Below are 25595 nucleotides of genomic sequence, written 5' to 3' on the forward strand. Positions count from 1 at the left end.
CAAACCCTCTGAGGAGGACTGATGTCCACCCCTTGTTTCCTCTCTCTTTACATTAACACCTCCCACTTGAGGAAGAGTCAATATAAGCACATACAAGCTTTGGGTATATTAAAGGCACGCTATGTACAGCTGAGTGCAGCGTTAAAACTTTTACCACATCAACAGGACAGTTCATACCTATAAGTTCTCTACATAGCTACACACCCTGTATACCCATGCTTGAGACTAGAACAACAAGTGGGAGTTATGGGAGCAGAAGAACCCAGTTCCTTCTGACTGATGTTCTGTGATAGACCAAAATAAATTTGCTAGATGAATGCAGAAATAAAGCTGAACAGGCACTGGAAACATGAGTGTCTAAGATAGGAATAGGAAAGTAGTTCGTACAAATTAAAGTTTGTCCCAAACATTGCTGAGACCTCCAATACAATTCACATACCAAAACTTCAGGAAATACTGAAAACCTTTTAATCTCATTTCACCATGTCTCATTTTCGCATATGCTTTTCCCTTTCAGCCACAGAATGGACTGAGTTGCTCTTCTGCTGTTGAAAGCACATTCTTATATGGTTCAAGAGACAAGAAACTATTTAAGGAGCAAAATTAACTTTGTAAGTGAGGCATTATGGGAAAGGAATTAGTGCCATGCACATCTATGAAACCTTGAGAGGCTTATTTTTTGACTAGCACAGTGATATTCCTCTAGGCCTGATCACTTGTAAAAAAGCAAGACCAGTCACCTCTGTCCATTGCCACTGTCTGCCACGAGACACAGATACAGCAGCTCCAACCAACAGCCACTAAAACCAGAACAGCTGAGGACTTTAGGGTCCCTAGATATTTTTTGGTAACAGCAGGCCTGGCCAAATACTAACTATACTCCAGGGGCCATGAGGAATCATTACTTAGCTAGAGTAAGGTATGCAAAACTCTCAAAGGAAGTGCAATTAATGATTTTACAGTTACTGTGAAGTTAGTCCAAGAGCAGTTTTATGTGATGGGACATATACTTTGCAGCTTTTACATATCTTCTTACAAGTGTTTAGCACTAGTACAGCAAATGGAGCAGGGGGCTGCCATGCTTCTCTTTTAGTTTAAGCTCATTTTCATGATTATGTCAACTCTGTCAAATCCCAGGACAGAAAAGCATCAATTACAAGCCATCCCCAGTAAATGTCTTTCCCTGGAAGGATGAACTGACCAGGAAGGTCTAACTGATGAATATGGACACTAAGCAAGCCAGGGAGTAACCTCACCAAACCTTCCTCCCTCTCAAGGCCCGCCTTTGATTTATCCCACTGCCACAGCCTCACATACCCCCACTACCATGGTCCCCAACCCTGCCAGCACCTCACTCCCAGCCAGCCCTGCAGGTCCAACTCCCCTCAGAAGAGGTTTCCCCTCTGAATTGGTTTAATCCCAGCTTCAACCTGTTGGGTAGAGATACAGCCTTGCTGGCTGAGCAAATCCTCTTCCCGCAAAGCAAAGGCCATGGCCAAGTCACCTCTGTAAACCACAGTGGAGCTGTTAGGGCCTGCTCAGTGTGAAATTTTTCTCTGTGGGCTCACTCCACTTGCTCCATACACTGTCCCGGTGACCTAAAGTCAAGTCCCAGAGAGGACAGAACAGCACTGCACCACCAACAGCAATCAGATGCTGCGGAGCGAAGCAGTGCTTAGGGATGCTAGAGAGACAGGTGCTGCACAGCTCTATAACCCATATGCTGGCACATGGATGGGCTGTGAATGGCACAGAGCACAGACAGGGCAGGACTGAAAGCTGCAGGAACTCCCAAGAAATTCCCAGGAGATCCTGCTTGCCCAGTGAGCAAGCTACTCTTGATGGGCTGAACCTGCAAGATCTCTTGAATGCCTGTTGACAAGAGGGTGTGTTGCGTTTCCAGTTGGGTTTAGGGATCCCAGTGGGCACATGGCTCTAGTTAGGTCTCATGAAATAGCCTGTATAATTCTCTAAAAAAATTGCTCAAAAAGGCTGTGCCTGACAGCACAAGGCCTATTTTATTCATACTTTTTTTTAACCGTGTAAAGCATTTTAAATGTGGTTTAGAACTATGCTCTTATGGAACTTCTCTTATGAAATGTTAATAAAAATTACCACGGTTAAGTAGAACCACCTCTCTTCTTCAAGAAGTGCAAGTGATGACTGCGAAGCTCAGAGACTGATTTGAATGTTTTGTTTGTAGATTGCACAAACCGGAGTAACACAAGGGAAGCAGTAAAGCAACTTGAATTGATTAGCTCCCACACCAGCTAATTGGTGACAAAATATTTTCTACTGCCGTCAGTACTGGACAATCTTGAGGACTGCTGCCAGTTCCAAATTAGGCTGGAAAGACCAGTGGTGGGCCCCCAGCAGAGGCTATTTTCAGTGCCCTCTGAGAAGAGGCCATGGTTGCTAGCTCACAGGGTTTCTCGAGGCCCTGCGACAGAGCTGTAGCTGCCAAGGGATGGTGGGAGTGAGAAGCAGGGACAGTCTGCTGGGGCTTGCTTTCCACCACTGTTGCTCACCCAATGTGCCACTCCACCTCCCTATTCTTTTCCACTGTCTCCTGGCATTTGCCTTCTGTACATGCAGAAGCAATTCTCTGCCAGCTCTGCAAGACTGCATCTCTCCTCACTTCTGGTTTAGATCCGAGAAACCCTTTCTCTCCATCCCTACCTCATGGCTAGGAAGTCATGGGTTTCCACAAAACATTTTCTACTTTGTTCTTCCCGCATAGTTTTGCCAGATATTGAGCTGTTGACAAGGAAAGCGTCCTCAAGCATCTGGCCTGAAAAGGTGGAAATCCTGTTTAAGGCAAGAAAGGAGAAGCAATTATTTTTCTGTGTTTGGTTTCCACACCATTGTTCTCCCCACACCCATCAATTTTTGGATGCTACTTTCAGAGCCTCCTCCAAGAGACACAGAAGATGGCATAGTGTTTTCCATGTTATTGTCTACAGTCTGGATGAGGTGAACATCACACTCTCCGATGTCTGCGACAAGCAGACACGGGCTGTTAGCATGAAGAGTTTAGAAACAGGATGTTGCTGACTTACAGGTCACAACAGCAAGTTGATAAATAAGGCTTGGCCACTATCTTTCAAGCAGACTTGCCATGGTTTGACAAGCTGGTCTTCTGGGCATTTTTGGGGAAGAAAGAAGGCAATACAAGAGAGGAAAACAGTGCAGAGGAAGTTTACAGGGGGAGCAGCAAAAAAAACACAAACCCAAGAGCAATTAAGTTTCTACCTCTGTCTATCATGAGCGGTGGTTCTCTGACACCTTCACCGACCACTACCCTCATGCAACTTCTCGTCATATGGAAAGGTGGTGTCTGTCCTACCATGGTCCCAGCTCCTTGCTTTCATGTCTAAGAACTCAGCCTTGCTTCTGAAGCAGCCATGTATCCTCTGCCTAATGATCCGACTTGGCCATCTCTTTAGTGACTCTGCGGAAAAGCATCCTTCTTGAGATATTTCATCCTGATTCTGCATGTCCTTGTCTACAGAAGGGAGGGATGCTTCCACAAAGCACATCTGTGTCAATTTGCCTAGGTCCCAAAGTTATGAAAGCATCATGGCTTGACAACTGGAGGACAGCCAGAAGTAACACACAGTGCACAAGCACCAGAACTACAGCACGCTTCAGTCTCATTCGTTTTGCAGACAGCAGCCCCATAAGAGTGCAGGGTACTCACTGCCATGCTGGTTATACAAGCTCAGCATCATACCGCAGGCAAACAACTCACTTCCACGTGCAGTGACCGGCTTCAGCATGAATTAACCCCTCCCCACCCTCATGTAGATTAGCAGTCCATGCATAAATCATGCCTACCTGGATTCCCCTCTGAATACAGTCCTGGTGTATATTCTTTGTAGAATGGTAACCTGAGAAGCTGGAATTTATTACACAACATCACGTGTGACAGGTGCACAATACTATGTTACATGCTCTATAGCTGGCCAAAACACATATAGCATATACAGATATAGCATATATCAGGGGATGACTTCTATAAAGTATGCCCATCTCTGACCCAGCTATGTAATCCCGAATAGACCTTAAGCTGTTAGCAAGGGCTGGATCCTGCAAAGTCTCCTGGCCCAGCTGCCCAGAGGCAGGAAGACATTGCCCATAACTTGAGGGAGGGGACATGATGCCCTGGGGCATCCTTCTAGTCTTTTGGTTTTAGGAGTGTTGAATAAAGCAAAGCAGTGGAAGCCAAAAGGACTTCAAAGATAGATGCCTGAGGGCACTCTCTTCGAAACAGCTCTCAGGAAATAAGCCTGCTCAGACTGTGGAAAACCAGATGAAGATGAAGCAGTTGCCAAGGCCTATTCCCTCTCTCGGTTTGAAGTCTAATGCACACAGATGTCCACTACGCAAAACTGAAAATTATATTACAATTTTTGTTTTTAATGTATTTATGACATTCACATACATTGATTTTGTATAAACACCCACATGTCCAGACACACACGTATCTGGCTTCTGCGTCCTTTTGTTCTTCATCTCATTCCCTGAAGTAAAAACATTTTTACTCTATTTGGCAAATTTTGTTGTGACATGAACACTCCCATTTTTGCTGACAGAAAACTTTATGCTTTTGCATTTCTCTCCAGGAGAAAAATAATGTGGAGAAAGCCCTGAAAAATAGTGAGGGAATGGTCTTCAAAATTACTGAGTATCAGCATGAGAGGGGAATGTGAGGTCTGTGGGGTTCTTTTTCCCCTGACACAGCCCTTGTTTTCCAAGCATACCTCTTTATCCATAAATATCACTGACAACATCTGGTGCCAGGGAGAAGACAGACATGATAGCACACTCTTTGAATACCTAAGGGACTAGGCAGCTCATGCTGCCACCCCCACCAAAACAGCCACATTGTCAGAAAGAGATCCCAGTGGGTAGAGCTAGGGACATAGTGACTCTGGGAATTAAGGTTTTGTACAGAGAAATGACGGTCACATGGACATGAAGATGTCTGCATTCAGACATCTGTTTAGTATCACATAGCAAACCTCCTCAGCAAGATCCATCTAGGTTACTTAATGTATATAGGAATACTGCTCTGCTCAAGGTTATACATACAGAGTTTGTAAAAGTGTGTTTTGAGGGCCTTCAGAGAAAAAATAAAAGAGACAATATAGGAAGTTGTACTTTTTCTTCTAGAAAAATGTCCTGGTCTTTAGAGACATTTAAATATGTAAAAATGTCCCTGGTTTCCAAGTGATTTTGAATTATTAAAACGAAGAAAAAGGCACAATGTTTTGTTAACTGCCTTCTAAGCATTAGATGCCCAGTGACCATTTAGACATTACCCAAACCCTGATTTATAGCATTCTGTATCAAGACAAACGGTGCCCTCATGATTACCTGGTAGCACCTATGAAGCCAATAAGACAGTTCAAATGAGGGTGGCCTAGGTCTTCATTAAACATATCAGTCACATAAATTGCATCTCTCTACGCCCACTCCCCCGCCTACACTGTCTGCACCAACACAAAATGTGTATGTGCCTCCTGCACTCACGTACTAATCTATTCCCGCTGAACTCAAGTGACCTACATTCAGCCTTTTCCTCCCAGTTAATCACAACTGTCTAGAGTGACAGATGCCACCACTGATATTTTCACGGAGGAGAAAACAACTTGAGACCTCACAGGCCACTAACGCAGTCAGCAGTGAACTAGTTAGCTAAGAGATGACCAGAGGTCAGCTAGCACTGAGGGGCAGGCACTGCTCACCCAAAACATTAAAATATATAATTAGATTAAGCTTGGGACTCATTTTATTTGCCTTCAAGATCATGCTGTAAGGGCTTTTTGCTAAGGCTAGAGAAAGGAAGTTGAAGTACCATTCATATGGTATCATTCATCCTCAAGAGTTAGAGCTTTAAATGGAGATTAGAAAATTATTAATAAAATGGTGTGGTTTTGCAACTAACCAACATTCACACTCTACAGAAATAATGTGTACGTGCACAGCTGAGCCAGGAAGACAAGGGGACATTTTGCACCCCCACCAGGGACAAATCCAGCCCCACAGCAGGAGGTAGGAATTTCTCCCCATCTTCCAGCAAGGAAAGAATTTGGTTTTCCCCTAACATTTTTGTTAGTGGATCTTGCTCACACAGTCATGATCTTGAATATTATCCAGTTCTGCACTAACTCCAGTTTCTCCTCTCTCCCCATATCAATCACCAGGTAGATCCTGTTACAGCCTCTCACAGATACCTGCACCATGCAGGTGGGAAGCACTGCACATCCTGCAGACCAAGCCGGGTGGCAGACTGGCCTCAGGGAGCCACACTCCTGCCTTTGTGCCAGCTAGAGTACCATGCTGTTCCTGGAGGCTGGCCCACAGCCCCAAAGCCTGCACAGAGCTTATCTTCCCAGGAAATAACACCTGGGTAGGACACAACCTTGACAAGTCAGGTAATTTACCATGATGCTCCACACAGCTCTTCCTCACATTAGCTTTTGAATACCACACAGAAAGGCTCTTGGCAGGACCCATTGGTTGGGATGTAGCCAGGCCCAATATGAAAATGCAACTCATCTGTAAACCAACAACCAAACTGGCATTTAACAGAGTGACTTAATATGCTGCTGTTGAATCATGACCTGGTTTCTTAGAGAAGTTCAAGAATGACCTTCAGCTCACAACGTGGACTTGTGTTTCAGAGATTTGAAGACATGAGATCTATCCCCAGGGACTCTGCTGGTACTCTCTCTGTAGTGACAATAGCGACAGTGCATATGCACCCATAATTTATTGCAAAAACAAGTCCTTCTGCACAAGACCTTCTTCACTCAGATGTTCTCTGCCATGGATTCAGCCCTGCGGCATGCAACATTGTCTTCTAATAGTGGAAAAACTCATGGTCTATTTGTCAGTGAAGATTTGAGAATACCAGGCTGTTGGCATTTTGTTTAGAAGCCAAATGATATTCCATTTTAATTAATTTTTCAGTTACTGCATTGCTCCAATTCCAGGACTCAGCAATCAATTTGAACTGACAAGACCTCAGAGCCGTGCTCTGCTCCTGCTTGCGTCTCCATTTGCAAAGGCATTAAATTCACCTCCACAATAGCAAATTTAATCAAGGATGGTGCATACCAATGAAGAATCATTAAATGGGTTCATATGTGCCTGTCAAATATGAAAACCCCAGTATTACGCTCTGCAGGCCTCTGTCGTTCTAGACTTCAATCACATTATTAATGGAGGCCTCCTCAGCAGCCTCTCTGCTCTGCCATTAAATCACTGTCAATCAAGAAAGAGCTGGGCATATAAGGAAGAGCACAGCCATCGAAGTGGGCATCACAAAAATGCACGCATCTGGCATTCTTGAAATACACCGAGGACAGGTATGGCCAAACTCACTGCTCACGGAAACACAGTTCTCCCCATGCACAAAGTGCCACGGTCCCTCACACGGCCACTTGTCTCATTCTGCAGGTGCAAACTGCGGCAAAATAAAGGCAATGATTGCAATGACCAGCAAGGATCTTTAAAATCCATTACTCCATCAATCCCCATCAATGCCCAGAAAGGGCAGCCATCACTTGACTCCGCACATAGAGTGCTAACAGTTCTGTTGCAAGACTTACATTGCAAGATCAACCTGTAAATATGCAGCCTCTGGCTTATATTGTTAGGAGAACTCACAGCTTTCAGAAGAAAGGGATAATTTTTGCCTTCACAGCTGCAGAAGAGAAAAAGGTGGATACCTAGAAATTGAAAACCCAGATGGTAAAGATAAGGGACATTTGATTTGAAAATCAAGTTTTGTAATACTTGAATGTTTGTGGTCAGCAATAACACCACTAGAGAAACCTTGGGCTATAGCTCATTTTTGGCCTGCCTAAACTGTAAGTCTGATCAGGAGTTTTGGGGAGTTGCTGGTTTTGAGTTCATTTATTAAAAGATGTGTCTGACATTTTTCTCCACATATTCAACTAGTGAGAGTTTTGACCCAATTTTCATTTTCAGAAGGCTCCCAGAGCCCTGCAGTCCAGTCCCAGTTTCCTCACACCACACAAAGACTGCACTCCTAACAGCCCTCACCACAGCTACATGGCTCACAACCCAGCCACCAGCTCAGCAGTTTTCACTCTGCAAGCATGTTTTCAAACTAAAAGTTCATGCATGTGTCATAAGAAAAATTTGGGTGTCTGTTTCTGATAGCTGTGGCTGTGCCCCTAACCTTTTGCTTCCCAGGAGTGTTGTGTGAGTATAACTGATGCTGTCAAGGAAGACAGTTCTCATTTCTCAAGCTCCATCGTTTTTTTAAATTATCTTCTTCCACAATATGACAGCTGAGTATAACCAGTAGGACTGAGTGAACTCCATTCACATCTGGGCAGCATAGCAGCCCAGCTACCACCTCCCATTGCCTAGGAGCACCAGGCAGGTGCATTTTTTACCACGCAGATTTATTTCACCAGAGAGAGCATGGCTCCAAAAAGCCACCAATGATGTGATGGCCAAAGAATCTCCCCTGGGCCTTCAGCAGCCTTCCTAAATATGAACGAAAAATAAAACCTAGACACATTCAGTCGTGTCGCAGCTCCATGAAAACCACAGTGTTGCTCACAAGGATGAGCTCTGCTTGCTTCTCTCTCCAGAGAGCACCACGAAGCACAGAGGCATTGTTTGTGTTCAGAAGAACACAACGTAAAAATCTAAGTGTGCTGTAAATTACTAGTGAAATCCAGTGGCAAAATTCCCAGTGACATCAGCAGGACAGGATTTCAGCCACAACAAAAATACAAACAGAGGGATACAAGCACACAGAGTACTCATCAAGGCCCCGGTTTTCCACTACCTTTCAGTTGTTCACGCTCATGATTTTATTATGACCTATAGGAAAAAAAAAATCAAACTGTTTAACAGACTGGACTTCTTACAAATATTTATTTGCCCTGGAAAATGGCTTGTGTTTAAAAACCATTCTAACTAATATGTTCTTAAATAGCCTTCATTACCCAGAAGACAAATAACGTATAAATTTCTAGCTGGAGGTTGTGGTGGCGACGTTAAGGTTAAATGCAATACAGCTTAATAGAGACATGGACTCTGTAACGCAATTCATTTTCTCCCAAACAGAAAAAGATGATGAGACATTCTTCACATTTCTGTCTCGCTCGTGTTGGGTTTTAGCATTTCTGGCTCCAGAAGGGAACATGGAGATGAACAAACATGAACAAAAGAAATGCTGACAGATTTCTTCAAAGCAGATTTAAAAAAAGAATTCATAAAACCAAAAGCAGAGCCATGGTTACAAGTGTGGGGACAGACAGCACCAAAGATATCACAAAATAAACTTTAAAAAAACAAACCAGAAAACAAGCCACCAAAAGACTTGAAAGAACTGTTAGAGAGGGAACAAGATGCGGGAGGCCTACCCTTAAATGAAAAAAGGTGAATGTGAAAGAGAAATTAAATTGTAACTCTGCATTACACAGTCTGTAATAAACATTTCTTACTGTAGCTGGTTGAATGTAAAAGGTATTCTATAACAAGTCTGAAGGTGACAGGGCTACAGAGCAACAGCGCCCAGGCAATACATTCACCTGCGTGCCCTGTAGAGTGGCAGTCTAGTGCTGCCACTGCTGATGGTCTGACCAGCAACACACCCAACGCCAATAAAGAATAAAACTCTTTAGCAGAGCAGCACCTCCTACCGAATAAAAGGCATTTAATGGTTCAAATCTTTTTTTTGACTAGCACAAAGGCAGCTCCCACTAAGACCTCTACAGCCACAGGGTGTGAGCCAGAGCATGCACAGAAGCTCTCATGCCCATTGAGTAACATTCACTGCTCAGGATCCAGCCAATTGCCAGGACAGCATCTTTAAATCTTTCTCTGTAACTAACAGATGTTTAAGCAACATAAGTTGCTCTGCCTCTCTGAAACCAGTGATGAGAGATGTACTGATCTTTTAGAGGAGCACATTTTCAGGACTTCATCTACCTTAGTTGACAGGCACTTCACTGTCTGTCAATATACATATTACTTCATCCAGCTCTCTCCCTTGCCCCCTCCATCCCAAACCAGTATTAACAGGCATATTTAAGCTTGTAGAGTCAAGAACTCAGCACATAGTGCAATTCCGAATTACAGCACAAAGCTAGTTTTACCACGCACGTCCACTACCAGCCTTAACTGGCATGACTGTGCATAACTACATGCCAACACGTGCCCTCACACAGGCGACTGAGCTCCCTGGAGTTCTTCCCTTGCTTCCCTGTAATCGCTTCATCCCTAGGGGAGCCGGAGCAGCAGCAAGCCAGAGAAACCCTTGCATTACAAGAGGCAGCTTCCTTTTCACATGCCAGGATCCTTTCAGGATCATCCCTCAGAGAGGGCTGCAGGGAAACAAGACCTCCTTCAGGAGGCAGCATTTCAAGGTCTTTCCTCCTCTTCAAAGCCAGGCCTTCTCAGGACAGGTCGTCTTCTCTCCTAACATCAGCCTTCATAGTTATAGCAAGGTCCCTTACACCTCCATAATTACCCAGTGAAAGTTCCTTCCCTTTTCCTCCTGCCCTATTGCCCAGTGCTGCCATATTTTTGGGGAGATGCATGTGGCAGGGAAGGTGGCTGAGTTACCAAGACACCCCATGCTTTAAGGGTGCTTTGGAAGAACCTGCTCCACCTCAGCCAGAAACTCAAAGCGCTCTGCTGCTGGGACCTCCCCTCCTTCTTCATTGATTCTAATGCTGCCCATAACAGAGTGAAAATGGAAAACAAGAATGAAAAAACAAAACCTAGAACCACTGCACATACAACTAAACACCATGCCAGGGAAGAAGCTGAGGTCCCTTGGCCTTCTCCCAGGCCTGCCACTGCGTGTGCCGCTGGAAGCTGCGAATGACACACTATATGCAAAATTAGTTTGTCTCCTCCAACCAATCAAAGCCCCCCCCAAAACCCAATGAGAGGCTAAGGTTTTCTTAAACTCAAAATACAGGATATTCCAACACCGATCCCATAATCAGCCATTTCTGCTCAGCCATAACAGTGCTGTGAAGTGTATTTGGCCCTTCATCTCTCATTGCCTGGGTGGGTAGTGAACAGGCAATGACAGATGCATACCAAAAGCCTGCAACTGCTCCTAGCCTGCCTCAGGGGCAGCAGTAGATCTCATACTTGGAAAGATCCCAGGTATCATAAACCTGCTGCTGTTCTCCCTTTACAGTATCATTTCTGTCTCTGACTATACAACAACCAGGGCACAGGCTATAAAGCCCAAGCGTGCAGTTGATACAGAGATCTGTTTGCATTTTCAGATGTTTGTTACCCTAGCAATACCATAGTAATTTTTAGTTTGTTTTGTTGCTTTTGGGTTTTGTTTTTTTTTAAGCTAGGTTTTTATCCAGCGCAAACAGAGCCAGTTCCCAGTTATGTGAGAAGGAAATTAATACTCACGGTGTGCTGCAGACACGGCGGGGTCTGCTACTTGGGAGCAGGGGGCTGAGAGACGCCCAGCTCCTGCCTCACACCTCGCTGCAATTGCAGGGCTCTGCCCACTTCATTCACCAAAGCCGTTCCTGATGCCTGCACCCAGCACGGTGTTGCTGCCTATCCACGCTGATGAGTACCATGCTACTCTGCCTCCTTACCTCCTCGGCGAGCTCTTGTGATTAGCTTTTCTCAGAAAAATCATCAGAATGTTATGAGCATCCACTTTCAGCTTCTCCCCTAAACAGCTCAGCCAAAAGCAGCTTACAAGACCAGCACAAATAATGTAAAGCCACCTTTTTCTTCAATGCTGAAGTCTACTTCCAGGGTCTAGTAGGGATCTACAGAAGACTTAATACAACTAATCATAAGGGTATTTTCCAGAACTTCCATAACATACATTGGTCAACAGCTTGTTTTTTCAGCATGTCATTCACAGGCTACTCCAGGGAATCCGGAAAAAGATGAAACATAATTACCTGTGGTCATGTTCAGAGTCAAGGATAGCCAAGGGAGAATCCCTCCAGAAGCAGAAAGGTATCCTTTTGCAAGAAGCCTTTTTTTTTTTTTTTTTTCGTTTTTTTAAAAAGAGCCAAACATTCGGTATGTTTGGGTAATTTGGGAAAGCTGAACCTTCAAGCAACCAATGCCTCAACTAGGCAGAACAGAAGAGCTTAGCAGCACATTTTTCATTAGAAACTAGCAGTTAAACAACAGAAAACTGCCTCACAGTATCAAATCTTTGTAAAGTACATCCACCATAAGATGGAGCAATTTTTGCAAACCTACCCTCCTGATTTGCTAGGACTGCATACTACCCCTTTCTGTATGTCAGCTTGCAGAGGATAACTGCCTGGTACTGTTCCTGCAAATGAATAATCAGTCCTCAAATGCAGGCAGTAGAGGTTTGTACTGTGATGCTAAAGGCCTGTGGTTGATACATCTCTGTCGGGCATGTGAACAACAGAATGAATAATTGTTAAAGGAAAGTAGAAAGGTATCTTTCAAAAGTCTACTGATTTTTAATCATAGATTAGGGAAGAAAGCCTGTTTATTTTTGGAGAAAGTAAGTGATGTCCTGCACCAAAAGCCTAACTCTAGCATGTGATGGACTGCTTCAGAAATGGCTTCCTTGGAGAGAGACAACTGACACAGACCACGCACCGTGGCGAAGGTAATGTAACAGCAATTTATATCTCTGCATTAACTAGTGTCACACAGTTCAACTCCTACTGTGCCAGGTCTGAGACATTATGACAGGTGTCAAGAGAAAAGAGATACGTATTTCAAAGGAGGGTCACTAACTTGGGAGCACCAAAACATCTAACAAAATCTCATGGGTTGAGGTACTACAACTTCACTGTCTCTCATTAGGTAGATATGTCGGTTCCCTTGGCAGATACAGGAAGGCATCCCTCTGACCTCCAGTGACTTTGCTCAGGAGGCCAAATAGCTTGACACTGTTTTGTTTGTACCCCTCAGAGCAGCAGAAGAAACTAGATCTGAATTACTACTTTAAATAAAAGTACAGAGATGACAAAAATCCTCTGTACTGTAAAAAAGTCTCCAACAGTTATCACAATTAAAATACCATTACAGTTTGCACTCACAGCTGGGCTGCCACATGAACCTCAAGGATGCCAATATACATGCACACAAATAACAGATAAACATCTCCCAGATAACTCAGTTCAGAACCTGTGCACATAGCCACACCTCAGGTTTCCTAAAAAATTATTGTCCCTTTCTTTCCTCATCTGAAAGTAAGGAAAGACTACAGGGATATTTAAATAGATGCTGTTCTCTGCAGTCTAAAGTGCAGAGAGAAAAAAGCACAAGGAAATTAAGTTGGTCCTATCTTTCACATTGCAATATACTTTCCCTCCAAATTAGCTTGCTTTATCAATCCTGCCTGGCTCTCTCCAAACTCTCCCATGCCATATCACTTAGATGCACTGAGTCAGAGTCCGTGAGACTTTATCTCCAGGTTAGTATTCACTCTCTGGGTTATGGAGCCAGCATTTAGGCCACTGGCTCAAACTGCAAGGATATTTCCAGCAAGGCTGCTCCAGCAGACCTTAGAGATGACCTGAGGGCTGCAAGTCCAAATGGCACCTTTGTACCTGGTCCCTCCACTCAGTGCTGAACTGGAGCTGGGGGTGCAGCAACCCCAGCAAATGACCATCTGTAACCTGACAACATCTTAGCAGATGTCAGCTCATACAAGTACTCCAGCACCCATCAAATATGGCTTTAACAGACTCCTTTCATGATAAAGTAAAGAACAATATACCAGAACCAATTCCCAAATTACTAATAAACTAGAGGGAGGCAGCAAGTGGCAAAAGCATATGTAGAGAACCCATCCCCCATCCTCTGTTTTCCCACACACATTTACCCCTTTGATCTTTTCCCAGAGCACCATGTTAACCTGCGTTAAGCACCAAGTTTTAAAGCAAGAGGGAAAGGAACTTCCTCAACTTCTTTTAATTGATAAGGACTTAATGTCACACTTCACTGCACACTTCCATGACACCAGGCAAGTCAGAGTCATCATCCCTCTCATAGCCCCTGGTTAATACCAGGCTAACAACAAGAAATCCCTGTGCAGTCAAACTATCTGAAGCAAAATATTCCCAGAGGGTGTCTTCACCTCTGCCCAAGTGCTTTAACCTTGAGTACAAAAAATCAGTGGCCACAGAGCAAAAATGATTTTCCTCTGGGACCACAGCCAGCATCTGGTAGACACCAACTTGGCTTTCGTTCCTCCCGTCTCCATCCACGCGCCTTTCAAATACACCTCACGTGCCTCAGTGTCTTCTCAGTCCAGTTACTGACAGATGACCTCTGCCCCCAGGCCTCTCATGACCTGGCAGAGCTCCCATCTCCTGTTGGTACAGGGTTGTACTTGCTCAGCCTCTGCCTCTTTCACGGCCTAGAAAGGAGGCAGTACCCAGGGACAAGGAAAAACAAGCATCATTTGCAGGCAGGTGGAGGGATGTCTTAGTAAGACTAGTTCCTCCTGTGTTTCTTGACCTCCCAAGCACTGTCCCTACTGGCAGCTAGCAAAATCTGGAGGAATGGCACAGTTGTTCATGGTAACCTGCAGAGCAAAATATAAGATCAGCGCCTTAACAGAGCAAGAGAAGCAGTAAGTGTCTGCAGGTTCTTAAATCAAATATTCTTGCTTCTTTCAGCAAGCTACCACAGCTGTCCATCCCTTCTTCCAGCTGCATGGCCCCAGCGAGATCTTTTGGGGAGCACAATCAATGATGTTCACAAGACCACAGCAATGTCTTGCAGGGACCGTGAGAAGTGATTAACTCTTCCTTTCCATCTCAGCTCAAAGGGAGAGCTGCAAAGCAGGAAACAGCTTCATAAAGCACCTACTTCCAGGTCTACCCAAGTCCTTCATCTGCATATTCTAAACCCAAAGTGTTTAATTAACTGCTTCCATTCACCATAAGGATACAAAAGACTTGGATTAAAATTTTAAGGAAAACATTGCCCTATAATTAAAAGAAGATAACAGTATTCTCTGCCTGGCAGCGGCCACTTTAAACTATTTTTATGCTTTTTGAGCCAGTAAGGCAATTTTACATTATTCACATCTTAAAGAATACTACTTTCTAGAGAGGACTTTAATCAATTCATTCTCAGTGCTGTATGTGAGATTTTGCATGGAGGAATCCAATAAGCTACGGGTTGTCAGTGAATTCTTACCTATTTTAAGTCAATTCTTATCTATTCTAAGCACCTGTAACTCTTGTCCTCAGACATGCAACAGATCTTAAAGTCATTCATGTCTGGGCCCCCAGACTGCAAAGCAGACATTTAAAAACTGCACAGAAACTGTTCAGGGTGGGGGCTGGGGGGTCTGGACAGAGAAGGTGTCACAGCCCACAGGTCAGTGACTATTCAAGCATCTTAACTCCACGACAGTCTGTTCCTCTAAGAGTGACAGGTACTGCACACTTGAGAACAAGGACAGGCAGAAATTCTTGCTGTACCCTCCTTCATTTTGAGATATTTATTTAAATTCCAACTTAATGTCCACTTAAACTGCAGAAACCTCATGCTCAAATAAATAAATCCTCCAGGCAAGACTTTCCATCAGATTGTATTCAGCAGAGAAGACACTTTTATGTCATGGGTTAGGGATGAGAGTATGGAAAACAAGGGGATGAAGAAAATTTCTTAACACTTTAATGCCAAAAGAAAAGTGCAAGGAGTGTGCAGAGAACATCTGCAGTAAAGCACTCACTGAAGAGCAGGTCTTAAACACATGGACAAACACTCGTCTCCTCTCTAGTAATACCACGGTTCTCCTCACTTTTGTACTTAGAGGACAGAAGCAGCTGAAAATCACAACTTTTACCTACTGTGAGAACCAGAGTGGGATTTGGCCCAGTGGACTGTACCCAGCTGCTACAACGCTGATCTCCTCAAAACATACTTTATCCGTAACTCATTTATGTGGGCTTCTCTTTCTGCCTCTGCCTGCCACACTGGTATTGCTTCTCAAGGTTCCTGGGGTGAAAGCAGAGTCTTTGCCAAGTTAAAAGAGGATACAAAATTTGTCTCCATGAGACAGCTTCCATAGATTCACTTCATTTTTAGGCAAGGGAAGGAAACAGTTCTTCTTAGCAATATCTTTATACTGGGATACCCATTGGGGAAGGAAGAAAGGAGACAAACCAGCTAAAAGAAAATTTCCCTGAGGAGACAGGTGAGGATTATTGGCCAAAAGACCCCACCAAAACCAACTCTCCAGCAGTCTAATTGTTCCCACTAGCTTCAGAGAAGAGCCCTGCTGCACCTGCAGGCATTTCAAATGATGCTTACATGCTCTGGAGCCAGCAAGCCATTCTTGCATTATTCTCTGCAAGAGAGACGGACCCTTCAAAACTTGAATGTAAGCAATTAATCTGTGGTGCTGGAAGCTAGGTTTCACACAGAACAACCCAATAAGCAATTTTAGTCTCCAGTTCTTAGAGTTCTGCACAGCCAATGAACTTTCTTTTCTTCAGGCACTTTCAAAATGGCATCCCTTGGTCAGCTGAACTGGAGGTGGTGGGAGGACACAGGGGAGAGAAGCAGGATGGCAAGATCTACTTGTGCCCCAAACTAGGCTGTTGATTTTGAAATGATCAGAGTAAATTATCTCCTTGCACTCTATCCCTTCCTTTGCTAGTGGCAGTATGGGAGAGGAGAACGCATATTTTCAGAGAGGTTTGCTATTAAAAATTTAAACACGCCATGATTTTCCCCTTTATCACTGCAGATCTATAAATTTTTGAATATGCAAGTTTTAAGCACCTCCTGATCAGCAGATAGCAAGCCTTGTGGAGCTACCTTAACCCAAAAGTCAGTAATTCATTAAATAATTAAAAGCATAATAGCAGCAGCACAGCAGTGTCATATGGAACCTCATCTCTGTCTGCAGACACCAAGGACTGCCACATTTCATAGAAATAGGAAACAACAGACACATTTCTGCTGATGTAATTAACCTCTATCCCCTGCCATATTAACAAAAGAAAGATGCCCATGTTCATGATGAATTCTTCTAATTAAGAACGCTGTGCAAATGGCATCCGTCTCACCTGAGGAACTTTATCCTAACCAGCAACTGAGTTCAAGGATGCAACTGAATTTTATAGCTAGGTAAGCACAAATTACAGTGACAGTTTTCCTTCTGCTCGGCAGGAGCCGATGAACCATCCCTAGACAACTCGTTACTGTTTGCCTCATTCGAGCCACTCATTACAAGGGCCTTCACCTCGCAGCACTACAAGATGTCACACTTGCAAACAGACGCCTGAGCACTCTTGGTGCTTCATCCCAAAGACACCCCAAGAGGAGAAGCATCATCCTTTGGGGGCAAAGCATGCTGGCAGTGTGCTTCAGAGGGGTATATTCACTTCATTTTTCCTTGATCCACCTCCCCTCCCTGCAAAACAGCTGTGCCTATTTGCACATGCACTTAAGCTCTAGGGAAAGGGATGTCAGTCAAATGCCCAGTGGGAAAGACATTTGAAGAGAAAGTCAACGGAGCCTGAGCAATCAGTATAAATCAAGACTTTAACCTTTCTGAGCCTCCCTCAGACTCTTGATCTGTAGAAGAAGATGCTTAACCACTTGCTAGATTTCTGAAGAGTCAAGTGCATCTGATGCATCGATGCAAAAAATGTATATTACCAAAAGGCGAAACATTTGGGAAGTAGGAGAAAGAAAACAAGAGGTTAAGGTAGATAATTTTCTGCAGCTTTAACCAAGTGTCATTAGTGCCTGTGCTATAACAGAGTCAGAAGTTACAGCACTATCCCAGCCTGACCACGGCAGCCTTGAAGCCTGGACTGCAAAGTCAACCCTGCAGCTCCATCATAGCAGGATGACCAAGCACCATCAGACTGGCTAAAAGAGCTTCCATGCCCAGGAGCAGGCCCACAAAGCAGCCTCGTTCATGTTCCGTCCCGGGGTAGCACAGAGCTGACTCGCCAGCAGTGCTGAAGGACCTCCGCTGCCACCACAGACGGAGCTGAGGCACGTCTCTGCAGAGACCATGTCCCTGAAGTGGCTCCAAAGCGAGCACGCAGCTGCCCATCAACAACTCGGTCTCTACCAACACTGAGAAACCACCCATATGCTCAAAGCACACCACAACATGGGTAAGTTGTCTGCAAAGATGTGGCCCAAGAGGCTTTTTTTAAATGTACTATATATCTCACCGTCTCCACAGCCACAAGCACAATTTGGACTTGAAAGTCTGATGAGGACAGTCCAGCTTCTGTCACTTTTATTAGTTGCAGGAATATGCTCTTACAAGACTACAGTGAAAGACAGTAGCAGGTAGGACACAGCCTTTCCTCATAAATCCCGTTGTTCAGCACACACAGTTCACTGTGCTGCACCTTTAACATCTTTCTCTTGCAGCAGATCATCCCTGACCCTGATCAGCATTTCTGCTAATCCTGTTCTTGGTTCAAATGTGTACAAAGCATGAACTCAACCAAATGTTTTGCTAAAGGTCACGTCATCTGCAGGCCTTTACAAAACTTGCAGGCTAAGCCTCCCAGAAGTCCTGTGACGCAGATCAAAGCCTCCATTTTAGACTTCAGGGAAACTGAGGCATGGAAGCCTGTAAGGAGGGCGAGTTTGCAGCGCAGTCAGGAGGCCAGCCCAACTCCCAGTCCACAGGTCTCGAGTACGGGACACGTTGTGGATCACAGCTTCTGCACTAGGCGCTGCACAGGCAGCGCAGCGGCAGCCGCCGACCTGCCGAACCCAGAGAGCCCAAAACCCTACCGCAGGAGCCAGCGGGCAGGGCTGGAAAAGCGCAAGGAACAGGCTTCACCACGAACACAGCAAAAAGAGGGCGAGGTCCTGGGCCTGTCACGGAGGAGCTGTGGGACAGGCACCCTGTCCCACACCCTGGGGGGAGCCAAGGAGGAGCAAGGGGTCCCACCCAGCCGCAGGCTGCAGCAGGGCCTTCCCTGCAGAAGGGAGTCAACGCACAGCACAGGCGAGCCAAGGTCCCCTGCCGACCCATGTACCTCATCCCCAGCACATTTGCCTCTGTTTACTTTGTTGCCTTTGTCTTAAACACTGCATGTTTTTCTAACATGAGTAATTAGCTATTTTTCAGCGATCCTACGCAGACAGTCTCAGTCCGTTGCCACTGAAACAAAACCAACTCTCCCCTAGCCTTCCGGCTGACTCCGGGCCTGCCCACCTTAGGATCATGCGCCTGGGCCAAGTTTCACCATGGCAAAGAATGACCCAAGATTTCTGGCAAGAGAAGCCTTTGAGAGACGACACTGCTAAACTTTTAGCTTTTAAATATCAGGGCATTTTTGTATATGCAAAGATAAATCTAAGCAGGGAAACAGCTGCATACCGAAAGAATGCTTTAGCTCCTTAAAGCTTGCAGCTGCTTCACCCACTTATTTAACAGAAAAGCTCTAGTGAAAAATCATCTTCAGGTGGTCTGCGTTTTACCCACGCACACCTCTACACACTGTCCCAGGCTGCCCAGACCACCACACTCCCTGACCACCAGTTACCTCTCTGCTGCTACCTCATCACTTTGATTAACAATTAAGGCCAGCACTAGCAACTAGACTTTACTAATATTACTATTGTGAGCCATCTAGTTTATTTTTATTGTATTTTTTTAATGTGCCACATGGGCCACTGGGACAAATTAAATAAAAATAATTTTCTGCCATTTAGGAAAATGGCATTCATTCCCACATTTTTAAAACATAAACACCATAATTAAAATATTAAGCTGTCAAACTGTCACTGAATCCTCCTCCTGCAGTAATGCCCCCAGAGAAATAGCGAAAGTCATCCTCTTCCAGGGAGCTGGCACAAGCCTCTCATCTGGCATTCATAAGAATCCCACAGAGAACACACACACAAAAAAAAAAAAAAAAAAAACCAGTGTTGCAAGGGTCCTCCTAACTGATATGAAACTATGCCGTGCTCCAGAGAAAAAATGCATTCCTAGGACTGTGGTATTGACTCGTGTTTCCACCATGGCAGGCGGAAGGGGAAGCATCCGGGGGCTCGGCGTGCCCCCAAGTCAGCCCTGTCCTTTACCAATTTCTGCATTTTTATTGCAAGCATCTGTAGGACCAGTTTGGGGAGAGGCTATTGCAGAGAGCGCACATGTTGAGACTTCTGGATACAAAGCAGGGATTTGGAGGACTGCTATTAATGCTATTTCTGCTACACTGATCTCTGACAGCCTCCCCCACCTCAACTTAATAAATTCAAAGATTTCCCTTGCTGACTCCAGGAGTCAGACATCCAGATTTTAAGTTTAACCTTGTGCTAGTAAACATGAGGCCAACAAATAACAAACCAGTTTCAAGCTGACACTTGTAATTGACTAAAATATTTACCTGAGATGATCTTTATTCTTCACATTGGGAGAGGATAAAGAAGAAAACCACAAGCTCAGAAAGCACTTCAATTTTTAAAACCCATGCAATTCACCTTTATTTGCCCAGGATTTGAAATGTCACTGCATCGATGCAAGAGCAGAACTTGGACTTGCTCACCCAAAATACAAGATTTTTTTTTTCTTTTCCCAGAGAGAAAAGCAGACAATTTTAGAAAATTGAAAAAATATTTCCAGAGACCAGTAAGTCACAAGAGTCACCTTTATTTGCAGATGAGCCCAAACCAGAACTCCAACACCATCACTCATGCAGAGCAGAGGAAACCAAAAGCTGGATCAAAATGGGCAGCTTGTCTCAGTGGCTCTGCAGAAGGCCAAGAGACATGAGAAGCACATGAAGTAAAGGCATGCCCCCACTTACACAAGACTGCCATTATTTATTAAGTAATTTAACTTTGCAGGGATTGAACTCAGGGTTGAGGGCTCTGCACTGCAAAAAGACCACCACTTCTCTAGATTCACCATTTCTCAAGTGGGGTGGTTGAAATGGCACATTTTCCATGCTGGCTGGGAGGGGGCAGTGAGCAGCGCTGCACCCCACACACCATGCACCAAGGAGCTGGGGTGAGGGCGGACGCTGAAGTCCGCTTGCACAGCCATCGCCCCTGCATAACCAGCCCGTCAGGCTCACATGGTCAGCTCAGCCCATGAGACCAACTGCTCAGACCCTCGGCTAGACGCCACCCTCTGCAGGGGGAGATGCTCTCCCCAGGTCCCCAGTGACCTTTCTGCCCTGTGCTCCCCTGCGGTCACTTCCCTGCTTCCCCCCCCAGCAGTGCAGGCAGACACCACGGCCAGGACAGCTCGTTATTCACCTCCCATTGCAGCAAAGCCCGTTAGGCTCCCCGACAGCTGTGCTGCTGCACAGTTAGAGCAGCACATATTGCATTTTACCAGCCTGCCTCTCACGACAGACAGCCCACCAAGCCTTTGGTAAACCACTCTGCACACACGAGGGGAAGCCCAGATACCACAAAATCCTCCCGTTTCCCTTCTGTATGCAAACGGATCAGTGGCAGGATGTGATATTTCCACCACACCTCACTGTCAGGTGCGTCAGGAGAAGGTCCTCCATCCCAGTCACTGCCTGCCGGGGGACCAGGACTTACTTGTCAGGGCTGACCCATCATGGGACCCAGTTACAGAAGGACATGAGAGGCAAAGGATGATTATTTTTCTCCTCTAAGGGATTTCAGGTATGGAGCAGAGCTGGGATGCTTTACATTGTTCTGCAAGCAGGACCAGGTTTGGAGCGGCTGTTGCACAGTGCTGTAGCTTGTAACGACAGGCTTTGTGGTTAGCCACGAGCGTGTACCACCTCCCCCCAAACAGCAGCAATATAACAACACGCAGCATTGCCACAGCATCCTCCTCCCAAGGATTTTAAGGTGCTTGGCAGACAATACAGATTCATGCAACCTCACAAGCCCTCAGAGGGAGTAAAGTAAATGCAGTAAAAACACAGAAAAGATAAGTGGAGGAATAGGGAAATAAAACTGCGAGACCAGCATGTTCAAGCACACACAAGAGATGGGGGGCTTGGGGGCAGCTTCCCCCACCACTACGGTGGAATCCTACAGGGAGCAGCGCTCAGAATCCTCTGTTCAAGTGGGCCCTGGCCAGCCTGAGAGCACTTCCCCGCATCCCCCAAGGGCTACAGCAATAGCCGCGCTTGGGCAGAGCTCCTCACTGAGCAGGCACTGTATGCATTTCTACAGTCCGGCTCCGTAGAGCCGAGAGGGCCCCACAGCAGAGCAGCCTGAGCTGCTGGCAGCCCCTGCCCCTAATGAGCGGCAAGTAACATCCTCGCTCAGCCCAAGAACCTCGGTTTTGACTTTTCGGTTTCAGCAGCTGCAAGTGATGGCCGAGGGTCTCAGCAAAAGGGTTTCCGCCCTGCTGCACAAGGTATGGGGCTGCTCTGACAGCCTTTTCCAAACATTTACGAGGCTTCCCAAGCAGCCCCACGCACACCTGCCACCCCCACTTTGCAGGTGGAGAGAAGAGAGAGGCCAAAACTCCCAGTGCCAGTCATGGCAGGAAGCAGAGAGCCCCGGCACCTGACCCCTGCTCCGACTCCAAGCAGGATGCTGCTTTTGTTTGCTTCCATGAGCGTTACCGGCTGATAAATGGATTTGCAGCCAAAGAGTGAAATACAGTGCAGCTCCTGAACTGCTTCAGCTGGATTACTGGGGAATGGTATTGCTGGGCCACTTTCGCTCCAGGGGCCGGTTTATTTTTTATGAAGCTATTCCCTAGAATCGGGAGAGTTTTATTGTTGCTGTTATACGTGCTGAAGGAGGACAAACCTCTTCCACAGATAGAGCAGAAAGGTCCTCATCATCCTTAAGTCAGGAGCTGGAATTTATCACCCTACAGAGCCCACAGTTACTCAGGGAGGGCAGAGTGCGGGGCTTGAAAAGCAAATTCAAAGAAGCACATCAGAGCACTACTACTACCCCTCAGGTTAGCAAGGAGCCCCGAGGGCTGTCCCCATCTCCCACCCTGCCCAAACCCTAGCCTCAGCCTGACTTGCAGCCTGCAGTCTCTGGCTTAAAACAGACAAAAAAAAAACAAACAAACCCAAAACCTCGGGAGCTGAGCCCAGGTCCCCCGGTTTGGCAGGAAAGCGGAGGGAGCCGAGGCAGAGGCCGGTACCAGCTGTGCGGTCCCACACCGCAAGTGCCACTCGCATGCCTCGGCCCAACGCCCAGCCACAGCCTGGCCAGAGAATCGGCTCAGGAGAGGTCGTGGCTCTCATCTGGTCCTGATGGGAAGAAACTCGTGATCGGATATGAGCCTTGTGTTTATATGTACCTCTTGAACGCGAACCAAAAACCTTCCAGCTGTTTCACCCATCATTTTCCCGAGGCAAGAGCAGCCGCTCTCCACAGGCGGAGACAACTCGCCAAGACTTCACCCGCGGCATGCCTCCGCTCCCCCGAGGTTTGTCCACCCCGCTCTCCCGTCGGAACGGCTGCCATAGCGACAAGCACGAATGTTAAACACGGCAAAGCGAAGCCCCCCAGAGCATCCCGCCGCCCCCACCCCCACCCCGCGGCCGGGCGGGATGCTCGGCGGCCGCGGTCACTCACGATGAGGGGGATGGTTCTCTCCTCCCGGCGGGGCTCCAGCCTGCCGGCCGCCCTCTGCCCGCTCCGGGGGCTGCCGCTACCGGCCGCCGCCGCGCGGGGCTTGTTGTCCTGCCATAAGTAGTAGAAAGTGCCCAGGATCCAGGCGGCGGTCAGGATGGCGATGCCATTGGCCCTGATCCCCCTCATGCCGAGCGCCCCGCGGGAGCCTGGGAGCGCTGCCTAGACGGGCAGGGGCGGCCGCGGCAGGAAGGCGGGGAGAGACGGCGGTGGCTCAGCGGCGGCTTCCCCCGCACTGCTCCCGGCCCCAGCCCCGCCGCCGGGTCCTAACGCCTCGTCCGTGTCCGTCCACCCGTCCAACCCCCGCCCCCCCGCCGCAGGGGGCGGAGGGCTCCGCTCCTCCTCCTCCTCCGCCCAGCCGGCGTGGGAGCCGCCCGCCGCTCGGGCTGGAGCGGGGGCGGAGCGGGGGCAGGGCAGCCCCGGGAGAGCGGGTGCCCCGGTGAGGCGGCGGGGTCCCCATCGCGGGGCGCGGGTGGCTCAGCAGCCTCGGCCCGGCTCCCCGCCCGTGTTCCCAGCGCCACGCGGTGCTCTGCCCTAGGGCCGGCGGCCGGGGCGGGCACGCCGTGGCACCCCATGGCACACGGGATCCGTGGAGATGCCTCTGGGGACGTGCCCATCTCGTGTGGAAGCCACGGGGGTTCACAGGAGCGAGTCGCTCAGGCTGCCACGACGGAGCTACCCAAGCAGCCGCTCCCGCAGCCTCCCCGCAGCGGCACCTGGTTGCGCAGGGGCCGGCAGCCAGAGGCACCTACAGCCGTGAGGCCTCCGGAGCCCTGCGGGAGGGGAAGCGGGGCAGCAGAGGGGCAACGAGGACACAATTTCACGTTACAGGGCATTGTCAAAGCTCTGGTGTTAGAAAGCTCACTGAATCCAGCCCTGCAGGCGGCTTAGGCAACAGACCGTTCAGCTTGTGAAATCAAACTACATGTAGGTACAGTGCAGCTGCTGTGCAACTAGAGCTTAAGGGTCTGAGAGAACTTGAGAAGGTACAGAGAAAACTACCACTGAAGATGCATGCTTAGAGAACATGGGTGTCTCCAATGCACTTGTTAAGGTGATTAGAGGATTTGAATTAAAGTACAGAAAATGGCAGCAGGGCTTCTAAATCACTTTTAGTCTACCTTCCCTCCAGCCAAATCCCTCTACATGTAATTACAACCCGACCTGCTAAATTGCCCTTTCAGGTTTATCTGCACACAAATTAATCCGTCAGACTTGTACTGTGCTAGCAGTCTGGGCAGAAAGCTAGTGCTAGGACCACCACCTCCCAGGCTGCAACATGGCTCCACATCAACCTCCCTGCAAAGCACTCTGCGCTCCTGATGCAGAAAGGTGTTACAAAGCATCTTATATTCTCCTAGGTAACTTTCCCAATAATCCATCAACCACCCATTGCTTCCCACGCCACCTGATCATAGCCAGTGGCAAGGGGAAGTTTGAGACATTCAAGGCAAAAACAAAGTCCTCCAAGGGATCAGCAAAAACATAATTGGTCCAAGCTGCCAAGTCCACGTCTGTCCCAGTGGTACAAGTAACCTGTGCAAGCTAGGCTCCCACTGTTTCCAGTCTTTCCTTTCACAGTCCTACAGGAAAAAAAAAAAAAAAAAAGGTGGCTTCTTTCCTAGGTGGGTTCAGATCCAGCAGCTGCCTGGGTTGCAGAGAGACATGAAGAGAGGCAGAGGAGCTGTATGCAGGATTCAGAAAAAGGGAAGACACGGGAAAAAGATGTGTTCATGTCCCTCTGACAGCAGAGCCAGCCCCGTACACTCTCTCCTTTTTCACCACTGTGCAGATCATACCAGACTTTGCTTTCTTCCTTCTTAGTCATTTCTCACCATCCTGCAATATTCACTACAGAAAAGCAAACTGCTCAAGCAGCAATGGAGAAATGTGCATGAAACAGAAGAAAGCCCTCTGCCCCGATGCTTGAGCTAAGTAGGCCACCTTCTGCCTTTCCAAGCACACCGCTTCTGCCTTCCAACACAGACATTCGTTTTCTTCCT

General features: G+C 46.9%; 1 protein-coding gene across 2 annotated transcripts in view; it reads right to left on the reverse strand.

Moving 5' to 3' along the window:
- Positions 1-23843, reverse strand: part of GALNT16 (polypeptide N-acetylgalactosaminyltransferase 16) — a 74415-nt gene extending 50572 nt beyond the window's left edge. For both annotated transcript variants that reach the window (XM_064460032.1, XM_064460031.1), the window contains exon 1: positions 23536-23843. In XM_064460032.1, coding sequence (XP_064316102.1) covers positions 23536-23721 — 186 coding nt within the window. In that variant the 5' untranslated portion in view covers positions 23722-23843. The remainder of the gene's footprint in view (positions 1-23535) is intronic.
- Positions 23844-25595: the final 1752 nt, after the last annotated feature.

The sequence above is a fragment of the Phalacrocorax carbo genome, chromosome 9 (genome assembly GCF_963921805.1).
Source record: "Phalacrocorax carbo chromosome 9, bPhaCar2.1, whole genome shotgun sequence".
In the NCBI taxonomy this organism is placed as follows: Eukaryota; Metazoa; Chordata; class Aves; order Suliformes; family Phalacrocoracidae; genus Phalacrocorax; species Phalacrocorax carbo.